The 12,574-nt window shown below is 34.9% G+C and overlaps 2 protein-coding genes across 3 annotated transcripts in view; one reads left to right on the forward strand and one right to left on the reverse strand.

The window, feature by feature from the left end:
* Positions 1–1,271, forward strand: part of LOC310725391 (transmembrane protein 150A) — a 35,797-nt gene extending 34,526 nt beyond the window's left edge. Inside the window, exon 8 of the mRNA XM_083540317.1 lies at positions 1–1,271. This exon is cut by the window's left edge and continues 938 nt beyond it. The gene's annotated coding sequence lies outside the window, so the exon portion shown is untranslated.
* An 888-nt stretch (positions 1,272–2,159) lies between these two features.
* On the reverse strand, positions 2,160–9,227 carry mat1a (methionine adenosyltransferase 1A; the record flags this gene model as incomplete). Of its 2 annotated transcripts, XM_083540306.1 has the most annotated exons (9): positions 8,901–9,227; positions 7,317–7,394; positions 6,797–6,919; positions 6,607–6,719; positions 6,376–6,519; positions 5,142–5,360; positions 4,848–5,030; positions 4,537–4,670; positions 2,160–4,139 (listed from the first exon to the last, which is right to left on the reverse strand). In XM_083540306.1, exons 1-9 carry the CDS (start codon positions 8,974–8,976, stop codon positions 4,037–4,039), a joined length of 1,173 nt encoding a protein of 390 aa, XP_083396432.1. In that variant the 5' UTR covers positions 8,977–9,227. The 2 variants fall into 2 exon arrangements, with proteins under 2 accessions (XP_083396432.1, XP_083396433.1); XM_083540307.1 differs by lacking the exon at positions 2,160–4,139 and having other exon boundaries at positions 4,533–4,670; positions 8,901–9,180.
* Positions 9,228–12,574: the final 3,347 nt, after the last annotated feature.

The following is a 12,574-nucleotide window of genomic DNA, read 5'->3' on the forward strand; positions in this document are numbered from 1 at the left end:
TACTATAGATGTTTTAATATGTCCAGCAAAAAGTAACTTTACATTTATGCAGAGCATTCCCATATTTGCTGTATATGTGACTTGTTGGTTTGTAAATGTGATTATATTCTTGCTTATCACTGTGCCCAAGGCCAGTATATTGAGATGTGTGGACTGGGATGTTTGGTGTTTCTGTTTGATTTGATTATGGGTCAGTTTACATTTCCTGCCAGTGTGGTTCTGAAACTATTCCAGTTTAATGGGATCAATATAGATTTGACTTATCAGATATACCAGGTCCTGTTTCGTATAAATTTCTCAAATTGTTAAAAAAAAAGTTTTCACTTCCAGGTGAAATTTCCTTAAGGTGTTAAATGTGGTTAATAAATTAATTTAATTGTCAGCTTAATCTGAACTAATCCTGTTACTATGATCATAAATGCACATGTCACAAAAATTCTGGTTTTATAGTCTGACTTGCAGCAGGACTGCAGGTAAATCTATTACACAAAAAGCCATTTTTTTATGTTGGATGCTGATTTAAGTGCCATTACACAGAAAATCGTGTTACTCCTTCACTGGTTACATTCATAGCATCTGTACAATCGCTCCATGTCTTTATCAACCAAGGGCAAGTCTCGAAATCTTTGTTTCCAGTTGTGCTTGTTAAACTTTTTAGTCAAATCCTCAGGAAAATCTGTTACAGCTTGGAGTCTGCTTTTAATAAAATACAGTTGATTAAGTATTAATTGTTGAGTGAAAGTTTTACAGTAAAACTGGCATACGCTTGAAGCATATTTGTCATGTAAAGTGGACTTCAAGTATTAAGTATCTGATTTGGAAAATCAGTGGAATTTCCACTTTTATGGTCTGTGAGTTCCATGCAACCATTTCCATGTTCATGGCTTTAAACATACAGTACCTCTAATAAATTTTTGCTTATCCTCACCCTGTCCAATACAGGGAGAAAATCAGATGGCTATTGCTTAACTTTGTCCACTTCCTGAGCTATTGCTTCAACAAATATGAGAGAATACATTCAAAATCCACTAACACAGACAGCAAGTACAAATATACAACCTCAGTGCACTTGTGCAACAACACAGTATGTCAAAAATGTGTGTTAAGTTAAAAAAAAAAAAGAAAAATGAAAATATATGCTGGCTATTAAAGGGCACCTTTCTGTGCCTTTTTAAACCAAAGACTGATTTTTGAGATAAAATGAAGATTATGTTTTATTGTACTGTATATTTGCCTTTAAGCTGAGCAAAAATAAAGCAAAATTTAAAGAAGCTGTTGACGAAGGCTTTTGTGTTGTCTAAATTGTTCATTTGGGTGACTTTTTTCATGCATCATCTATTTTAAAGTTTAGATAAATATGCTATATGTCATTTTATGTAATAGCATTATGTCGAAGCTGTAAAATAGGGTTGCCTCTAAACACTTTTGTGTGACTTTTGACCTTTTAATATACAGTGCTGTCCAAAAGTCTGCCATTGCACTGAAAATGTTTCAAAATATTTTTTATACGTTAATAAATGACAAACGTTTTTTATAATAAAAATAAATCTGCAATTTACCTAGGGCACTATTAAAACTGAACCTATTTTATTTGGACAAAATTGTATAGTCCATGCCAGGTCAAGTGCATGAAGTAAATTATACTGAGAAATAGAAGTCGACCGATTCATCGGTTTTGCTGATTAATTTTCAACGATAGTTTATTGCTGGAACTATCGGCTATCGGCAAAAATCCACATCAATAGATTTTCCGGCTTGCGTCCGTTGATGGAGCGGTTTAGAAGGTCTGCAGTCATTACAAGAGCGGCCTCTAGAGGCAATCACTCTCGTTGCGTGGGATTAAATGTATAAGTTATTCATTAGATAATAATATTTATATTAATTGATATATTTATTTTATTTAGCACATTTTCATGATTCAGAAGTATTTATTTATTTTTTATAATAAAGTTTAGTACTACTTTAGATGGAGTGTCATGCCAGTTTTTGTTTTTTTTGTATCCAGTATTCTTTTTAAAAACTATCATTTGATTTATCGGTTATTGATTCAACCTAGCTATCGGTATGAAATTATTTACATTAAAGACTGTACATTTAACATTCAAATATAAGTATGTATTTATTATAGCCACGATGCAATAATGTGTACATAATAGAGGTTCTGATTTAATGGTTGTTTCAGTTTTTAATAATAATTATTCACAATTATTTACACAGATAAAACCACATGACAAAGACAGGTCACATTTGAACAGATAACAACAGGCAAGTCTTTTTGTGGTGGCTATATAAAGGAGTAGAGAAAAGGACAATTAGCACACCTCAAGAAAAAAGCATCATTTTGGTATTTATCTGATTAAACAGACACACTAATAGGCCAGCTGTTGGATATTCTTACTGTAAACCAGTCAGACACTGATGTATTATTGCATGTAGCCTCTAAAAAGGTTTAAAAATTTTCCTCCTATACTCATGGGATTGTTTTTTTTTTTTCTTCTTCTTCTTTTCTTTTGGTGGGTTGATGCCTATAGTGTTTTGATATTAAATTATAGTCTCACACCAAACCTATTTTACTTTAAATATCACAGTGGTCCACCAGTTCATACCTATGCTTCACTACAAACCAACAAATTAAAATCAGGCTTAAAACAGAGCTCCACAACATGGTCAGAATACCATACTTCATTTACATATGCATTGCACTTAGCAGTATAGTAAAACACCCTATATATATATATATATATATATATATATATATATATATATATATATATATATATATATATATATATATATATAATTTATTTAATAAAAAATAACAGTATAGTTGCACAATTTGTTGTGACCTACATACTGTTTGAATGGTCATTTTGATATAGCAGCGTCTAGTAATGCATAAGACAGAAATGATGGTCAGTAAATAAACTGTCCAATTCTTAACAAAAAGCACATATGCCTTGGTGGAAATGATAAAGACAAGACAGCTCATTTTTGTGTTTGAGGCAATTGTAACAGCTTTTGAAAAATGTCTGAAAATTATACATGGATTCTCTAAAGAAATCTTAACTAAGTCTCAGGTAGTGCAGTGTAAGCTGCTGCAGTAATTAAAGACTTAAGACAGGAAGTGAGTGTGCTTACAACTTCTATAATGCATTTACAATTAAGATATGAATGGCTCTGAATTAAAACTGGTACTGCAATCATTCCCTGAGCATCACACATTTTCTTGTGGTGGGTTTGTTTTAAAGGCACGTATTGTTGTGGGATTTCTTGTCGACAGTATTCTACGCATAAAACAGGTATGAGCACAAATATAAAATATCAGAAAAATACACTATATTGCTAAAAGAAATTGTGGACAAACAACTGTCACCTATATGTGGTTCTTCTTCAAACTGCTACCAACAAAGTTACCATAAAACTGTACATAATGTGTATTTTGTATGCTGTAGAATTACAATTTGTCTTTACTGGAAGTCATGGGCTGAATCCTGTTCCAGCATGACAATGCCCCTGTGCTCAAAGCAAGCTGAAGTATTGATTATAGTAAAAGATTGTAGTGAAAGACCAGAAGGTGCTTGAACACAACTCAACCACACTGAACACCTTTGTGATGATTCGAAACGGCAATTACACCCAAGGCCTCCTCACCCAACATCAGTAATGTTCTGCCAAAAGAGCAAATCCCAACAGCCAGGCTTCAAAATCTAGTGAAAAGCATTTCCCAAAGATATTAAAAGAGCAAAGCTGAGCTAAATTTGAAATGGGATTAGAAAAAAACACATATGTGTATGATTGTCAGGTGTCCACAAACCTTAGACCATATAATCTTATTTTTAAAAAAAGCACACTATACTGCCTCAAGAGAGTTTTCATTTTCACTGTAAGGCCTCAGATATATTATATAATAGCATTCAGATGGTCAGATGAATATATAGAGAGAGAGGGGTACAGGAAAGGGCAAGATATTTCCCTGTTATTCTGTTAGAGGTCTTTCTCTTTGTCTCATGGAAGCATATCATGAGCCTTGGTCAGCTTAAAATACCAGTGTTTTGGGAACCTCCCAGGGAAATTCAGGCCGGCCAAAGTGGCCATAGCAGGCAGTTTTCTGGTAAATGGGCATCTTCAGCTTCAGGTCCCTGTCAACAGAAATAATTTATTACTGCTTATAGCCTAAAATGCTTGGGAGAGACACAAACCAGAGCTAGCATTGCCCGAGTTAATATATGACAGTAATGCCACCCGCACATCAGATCTCCCAACAACAGGTTGAAGCTTTTGGACTACTTAGCTTTCATTACTTACAATTTATATTTAACCTATAATGAACTGGCATGTTAAGTTTTATTTTCATATTACAATTTTTATAGGAATAAAAAAATATGCATCAGTATGCATAAAATAACAAATTTAAGGGATGTTGATGGTACATGTAGCATGTTTTCAGGTATCTTGGAGATCTCTTTCATTTGTTCTTTATGCTACTTAGATGTAACATAGATGTTTGGTCCAGAAAGTGGCATACAGAAGACTTACCTAACAATAACACCAGGCCGAAGGTCGAAGTTTTTGTTGACAATGTCAAGCAGTTCTTTTTCTGTCTTTTCAGATGAACCATAGGTAAAAAGTGAGATAGACAGTGGGTAGGTCACTCCAATGGCATAAGCCACCTGGTCAAAAAGACAGAAAGTGTTTGAATTTATATATCTTTGTTCTCTAACTCTCTTATAATTTATCTTTATCCTTAATACTAGACCGAAGAATTCAGTACTGTGCCCTCTAAAACGAAAGTGTGTTGCATTTGCGCCTTCAGCAAAAACCTTTGTACAGATAAAATGTTATCTCACCTGTACCAGAACTCTCTTACAAAGTTTAGCTTTGACCAGAGACTTGGCCACCCAGCGTGCAGCATAAGCTGCGGAGCGATCCACCTTAGTGTAGTCCTTTCCAGAGAAGGCTCCACCACCATGTGCACCCCATCCACCATACGTGTCTACAATGATCTTTCTTCCAGTGAGTCCAGCATCTCCCTGAGATTCAACCAAATTAGCACTCAACGTGTTGCCATTAATGCTTGAATTTACGAGTAAAATAATCAGAATGGCCAGAATGTAATCAGAATTTGTCTTGAAGAAAATCACCTGCGGTCCTCCAATGACAAAACGGCCACTGGGCTGAAGATGGTATACGGTCTTGTCAGTGAGGTACTTAGCTGGCACTACAGATTTGATAATCTTCTCCTTCAAAATCCGCTTCTGCTCCTCCAGTGAGATGAAATCATCATGTTGGACTGAAATGACTAAAGTGTGCACGTACATAGGAATCATTGCTCCATTCTCCTCTTTGTAATGTACAGTCACCTGCAGGTATGGAGAACCAAAAGCATTTTAAAGTACAGTTCACTGTACAGTATCTCACAAACGTGAGTACACCCCTCACATTTCAGCAACCATTTTATTATATGTTCTCAAGGGACAATACTATAGTAAAGAAACTTGGATATATTTTAGAAGTAATCAATGTGCAGCTTGTATAGTAGTACAGATTTACTTTCCTCTGAAAATAACTCAACATACAGCCATTATTATCAAAATAACTGGCAACAAAAGTGAGTGCACCCTAAGTGAACATGTTAAAACTGTGTCCAAAGTGTTAATATTTTGTGTGAGCACCATTGTTATGTCTTATGAACATGATGAATAGGGCATGTGGCTTGGCATGGTTACATGACATACAGCTGTTATCATTGGAGTATTCATTTTGATAATCATGGCTTTATATTGAGTAATTTTTAGGGGACAGTAAATCTGTTCTGCTATACAAACTTCACATTGACGTCTCTAAAATATATCCAGGTTTCATTTCTATAGCATTGTCCCTTGGGAAGTTATAATGAAATGGGTACATAAATGTGAGGGGTATACTCACTTTTGTGAAATACTGTATATTGCTCTCATTAATAAATAGTTCTCTGGGTGCACTGTACCTTATTGCAGAAGATCGTAAAGTTTTCAAGCTTAAAATAACTAATTAATATCATTTCTGGCAGGGCTTGGTTTAAGAAGCTACAGAGGTTGTAAAATTGCCACTTAAGCAAAAAAGTTTTATTGTGTACAGAAGAAACCAGTTTTTCTTTATAGGCAGTACTAAATAATATTAAGTGAACTTTAACAACCCACCAACTGTGAGGTAAATGGCCCTTGATTGTACCTTTTCTCAAGGTCAATTTCATCACCCTTATAAACTAGTATGGTTATCATTTTGCTCAATAGGAAAGTCAATTTCTGGTTTACAGATAAGGTGAGAAGGAGCTAACAAGATTTTGTCCACATGTTCACAATTGCAGCAATAACAATAATAAGGCTTAATTTTAACCTGTGTTTTGGAATCTGGACGGAGCCAAGGAATAATGCCATTGCGACGCAGTTCAGCCATCTTGGCATTCAGCTTGTGGGCAAGGACAATGGTTAGAGGCATGCATTCCTCTGTCTCATCGGTGGCATAACCAAACATCAGACCCTGCCACAAAAAGGGTTATATATTGACCATCCATTGTAGTTAAAATTAAGTCATTATTTCAAGCTTTAATTTTGTTCTAATTTCTACCTGGTCTCCAGCTCCAATGTCCTCTTCATGCCGATCGATGTGTACGCCTTGTGCAATATCAGGAGATTGCTCCTCAAGAGCCACCAGGACATTGCAGGTCTTATAGTCAAAACCTAAGGAATTATACACAAATTCACCATGAAGACACCTTTCCAAATGACTAAAACTTCATTTATCTGGGTATTCGTACCTTTATCAGAGTCGTCATAACCAATGTATTTGATGGTGTCTCTCACAATTTTCTGGTAATCCACACTGGCCCTGGATGTGATCTCACCACACAGAAGCACCATACCAGTCTTACAAACAGCCTCTAATATATAAAATAAACAGCATAATTAGAGGATGTATACACATTATAAAACTTTCTTTCGGCTTCTCCAATTAGGGGTCACCAGAGCGGATCATCCGCATGTTTGATTTGGCACATGTTTTTACGCTGGATGCCCTTCCTAACGCAACCCTCCCCATTTATCCGGGCTTGGGACCGGCACTAAGAGTGGCTGGGGTTGGTTCCCTGACCTAACCACTAGACCACCAGGGACCCTGTATACAGGATGTATACACATTATACCATGATTAAAAGCAACAAAGAAAAAATCCCTATAGTTGTATGAACAGAAAGTCATTATCATTAGCTAGAACTAAGAAAGAATAGTATTTTTTTTTTTTGAAGAGTCAGCATACAAGATTATTCCTAATGTACTCACCACAAGCCACTTTGGCATCAGGGTCCTGCCTTAAATGTGCATCAAGTACAGCATCACTGATCTGGTCACAAATCTTGTCTGCAGAAAAAGAAAAAGATTTTCTTCCATAATCTGTATTGCTGCAGTTTTCTTCTTACCATATAAACTCTTTGAATCAATAGAACATAAACATTAATTTGACAATGAACCTAAATATAGTTTTAATGGTTTTAACTATTGTTAAGACCTTTTGGTTAGACTATAATTGGAATTTAACTGAATTAATTTAACTGAAATTTTATGCTTAAAAGAAACAGAACAGCTACTCATTAGATGATGTTATGTACCTTTTATTTGTAATTCTGGCCTTCATATGCCTTTATTCTGGGCAGTTAAATATAACTTGCTTTTTCCCACTAATAGTGTAGAATGTCCCAGTAAATGCTGGAGTTTATGTTATCTCTAAATTCAGCTGCATTCCATCCCATTCTTCACTGAGGCAACAGCTTATGTGTATTACATCAGAAACAACGAGGGCAAACAGCCTCTGAAGCTTCCTAAAGCCTAAACATCAATACACACCAGTGGTGTCACAGGTATGCTATAGGTTTAATGATTATATGATTATTCGCATCAATAGCCCACACCATGCTTTACTGATTAAGTTGCTAAAGTTGTCTAAGAGACTCATGGGTTTCATAAAAGATTCACATAATTCATTCAATTACACAGTTGACTTGGCATTTAGTATTTAAAATTCTCTGCAGTGCAATTCAGCAGCAGCTTTCAGTCAGTATGGATATGCTTTAACCATGCTGATTTAGTGACACGAGTCATGAACAGTCCCATCAACTGATAATAAATTGTAGGTCTGGGTAATTCCCACACAAGATTGTAGAAAAGTGTTTTCTTAGTAAAAAATTAACCTTGTCAGTGCCAAGGTCAATTCTATGAACTGTGTGATCAATAACTTAGATACCTTATGTACTTCATATTTCTATTGCATTTTGCAAATTTTAAAGATTCTGTGTTTTGTGGGTCACTAAAATTATATTTAGAGGTTAGTAGTATGCAAATACGTCTTCCAGGGGTAATACAAGTACTGGCAGCTAAAAGTCAGGTGTTTGTAAGCAACGCTGTAGTATTCGCTGAATGAAATACCAGCTATGTATATGAGTGGGTGAGCCAACATCTGACAGTAAGCACATGTTCAAGCCTTTTTCCCGAACCTCATTTTAGGCTCATTGTCATTAATGGCCAGTGTTAACAGTTACAAGTGTACATTACAGCACTATATACAATCTAATCTGTGTTTTCTTCTGTCATGTGAAAGAGATTAGCAATCTCTGCCCAATCCTCTCAATGAGCACTTGTTGCAAGTATACTGCTGTGTCAGCAAGTAGCTATTGATCTGTATGCACGTGCGAGACTAAACAGTTTAGGAAATTACACCAATTACAGTAGGATTTTACAGAACAGGGTAAAAAAAAGACGTTTACATAGCCATATTGATGTTATATATTATATATGTATATTTTAAAGTTATGATCACAGCACAAACATATGAGTAAAGAGTACATATGATGTGTAAAACTAAAGCCTCACCTGGATGCCCTTCTCCGACTGACTCTGATGTGAACATGAAAGAACCATCATCTGCGATGTCATTCATTATATCCATGTTTATAGCCTAACTCTAAAAACCTACAAAATAATGAAAAAGCAGAACCTAAAATTGACTTTTAAAGGGATTTCAATTGAAGCTAAAATGTTTTCTTTAAATCCTTCAGATTTTAGGATCTCAGATCTACAGTCAGATCACTGAATTTCAACAGGTCTCTAAGCAAGCATGCTCCTATTTATGGCCAAGAGAACACACACACACACACACACACACACACACACACACACACACACACACAGACACACACATACATGCCATATGTGAATCAGTGAGGTTGAATGTTCTAGGGGGAGTTGCTGGAGGGAGGGGATTCAGAGGTTAACAGCACTCTTTTAACCCTTTCCTGTATGACTAGAGTGAAGAAAGAAGGGCAGTGGTATATCAGCATATGTTTCCCCTGTTATCAGGTTCCTATGAGTATCTCAAAATAGTACTGGTGTGCTCAAACATGTTAAAAACTAAATTGTTTAAAATAATGAAGGGTAATAAGGACCATTATAAAGCAAATATAACTGCATATTAATAAACGAAAGCAAGTTTAAACAGTTTTGATGTTTGCATACATATGGTATCTGATAACTTATAATTGTAAAATTAAGCTGTAACATGAGATTTTCAAATTTAATAGAATGCATGTATGGACTGTGAACTAAACAAAAGTGTTTTAAAGGGTTTTTAAATAACGTGTGATCAGTGCTACTCATTTGTGATTTGTAGTCATTCTTAAATAAAAAACTTTAATGTTAGTATTTAATGGCAATAGTTTTCAACATATTTATCATTTAATGCAAGTTCAACTAGGGAAAATATGGTTACCGCACATTTACTCACCATTATATAACTATGGCAGTGTTAACAAAATAACTAATGGACCATTGCAAATCAGTAAGACCTCTATATCCTGTTTAATCTCCTTGTATGTATATCCATCTATGTGAATTTTTTATCCAGGCCACACTTTGTAAAAGGATAAACGGGCTAATGCCATGCTTTTGAAAGTGAAAATAAGAATTTTCTGTATACTCTAACTCTTTAAGACAATTGCCAGATTTCGGTAAAACAATCAAGTCAAATGGTTTGAAAAAGCTGCCAGCACACTCCTTGATCCTTTAGTCAAATTTATTTTGGTGCTGAACAACTGGTTGCAGAGCATGAATATCTTGTACTATATTGGCCAGCCTGTTTTGCTAATTAAACTTTTACTACAAAAAGTGACACTGTGCCAAAATTCTGCTTCTGCAGTGGTTTAAAAGTCATATACATAATAAAAAATTATTCGAACAACAAACTGAGCTATTTTGTTTATGCTATACATAAAAGACATGCATGTTTAAAATCAAAAGATAAATTTTGAGATGATCGACCACAGCTTCTACATTAACATGGCACCACACAAATCTGAGGTAAACAAAAGTAAATTATTTTAGTAAATAACAATCGCATAAATCCGATGACCCATTAAAATTTTCTTCTTGTGTGATGCTTTTCCAGGGTTTTACCAGAGCCTCTTTTAGTTGATGTTTGTTTTAGGGAGGTTGTCCTGCTACCATTACAGATTGCGTCATCCGTAAAGATAAGTGAGATATTTCCAGTATTAGCCGTGGCATTGGCTCACCTGTTGTCTTTTAAAACAAAAAACGCACAAAAAATCAATCGATCAAATACGGTACACTCATGCAACAAAAAACGTGGCAGTTATGTGTTCCAATATTTTATCACTTTACAAATGTGTGGCCTAAAACAACAGGTACTTTTAAATTGTTTAACAAATCTAGCTGTAAATATCAGAAAATTAAAGCAGAAATAGCAATCTATTGCCACATATTCAGCTTCTGATCTCAAACACTAATGTCTTCAATATATAGCAAAAATAAATAATTGACCTTGCCATTCCAATACTTTCAAACTATACAATATTTATCTTTACCTTGAGATATATATGCATTTTTAAACAATAAAATGTGCGTGGAAAAACAAGGCACAGAGAAAAGTTAATGACTGATCAAGAACTGTACTGAATCATTCTTGCCAGTGCGGACATAATCATTCTTAGTATAAAGATAACCATGTCAATGCTACGACCTTGCCAATATTTCACCCAGTTAGGTATTAGCATAGAGAAATGAAAGTACACTTTTCACATGTGAAAATACATGTGAATGTATTAATATGTGAATCAAAAGGTTTTACTTCTGGCTGCACACCTATGGACATGTTGAATAAGTTTTAAACTGACCTAAACTTTAAACTATGACCTTAACTATGCTCAGCAAGCATGATGAGGCTGGAAGATGATACAAAGTGCAACATTTCTTAGATAAGAATGGTATAAAGTCTCAGCTAACTGTGGTTTATTTTTGAAAATTGTTCACTGAACACACCAAAGGATTTCCTTTAAATGTACACAGTTTGACTACCTTCAGTACTGACCTAAAACCACTAACGGTCTCTGAGGTCATGTTGGTGTCCAACAGCAATCTCAATGTACAACAAGCTTGATTAAATAGAATCAAAAACTAAACAACTGGGCAGCTATCCCACGCTTTTGAAAGTTCAAGGCTGTATGGTAGTGTGTACATGTTCACTGACTACAAATCTTAGTAATCTTGTCCAGCCTGTGAAATTTCTATCCATTATTGTTTATGATGAGATTATGAAAGTGTACTTGGTCAAAATAAAGAGACCTAGAACCATTTCTTTATGCTAAATAATGCAATCTCCAAGACTTATATTGTGGATAAAACATACTGTAACAATGTCTTGGCTTCCTTTCCCCAGTCTGTATGCTGCCAATGTACTCTTCTGCCAAGCTTACAGAGGAGTGTGTTAAACCAGCCAATGCCCAATTGATGTTTTTATCATAAGTAGGTGGCAACCATATCCTTACTACTGATAGGTCCTTCAGCTGCCACTGCCCTAAAACAGGGCTTGGGTAAAGAAATATTTATGAAGTACACTCAGGCAGCAACAAATTATGTACACCAAACAGCTGGAGCATCCTAAGCCTGAGAGAGAGAGAGAGAGAGAGAGAGAGAGAGAGAGAGAGAGAGAGAGAGAGAGAGAGATACATTAAAACAAATATGTCCCTGTTTCCATATCTGCTCCTATGTAGTTCACAAAAACTCACTTGAGGCAAATAAGGTCACATGTAAATCATACTAATACATTTTGCAAATTGTACAATTATTGCACTAATAATCTTTTACTAATAACATTATATGTCTTCTAGTGATGAACCAAAATAATATATATATATATATATATATATATATATATATATATATATATATATATATATATATATATATATATATATATATATATATATATATATATATACACAGTGAGGAAAATAAGTATTTGAACACCCTGCTATTTTGCAAGTTCTCCCACTTAGAAATCATGGAGGGGTCTGAAATTGTCATCGTAGGTGCATGTCCACTGTGAGAGACATAATCTAAAAAAAAAATCCAGAAATCACAATATATGATTTTTAAACTATTTATTTGTATGATACAGCTGCAAATAAGTATTTGAACACCTGTCTATCAGCTAGAACTCTGACCATCAAAGACCTGTTAGTCTGCCTTTAAAA

This window comes from Silurus aristotelis (genome assembly GCF_946808225.1).
Source record: "Silurus aristotelis genome assembly, chromosome: 4".
Classification (NCBI taxonomy): Eukaryota; Metazoa; Chordata; class Actinopteri; order Siluriformes; family Siluridae; genus Silurus; species Silurus aristotelis.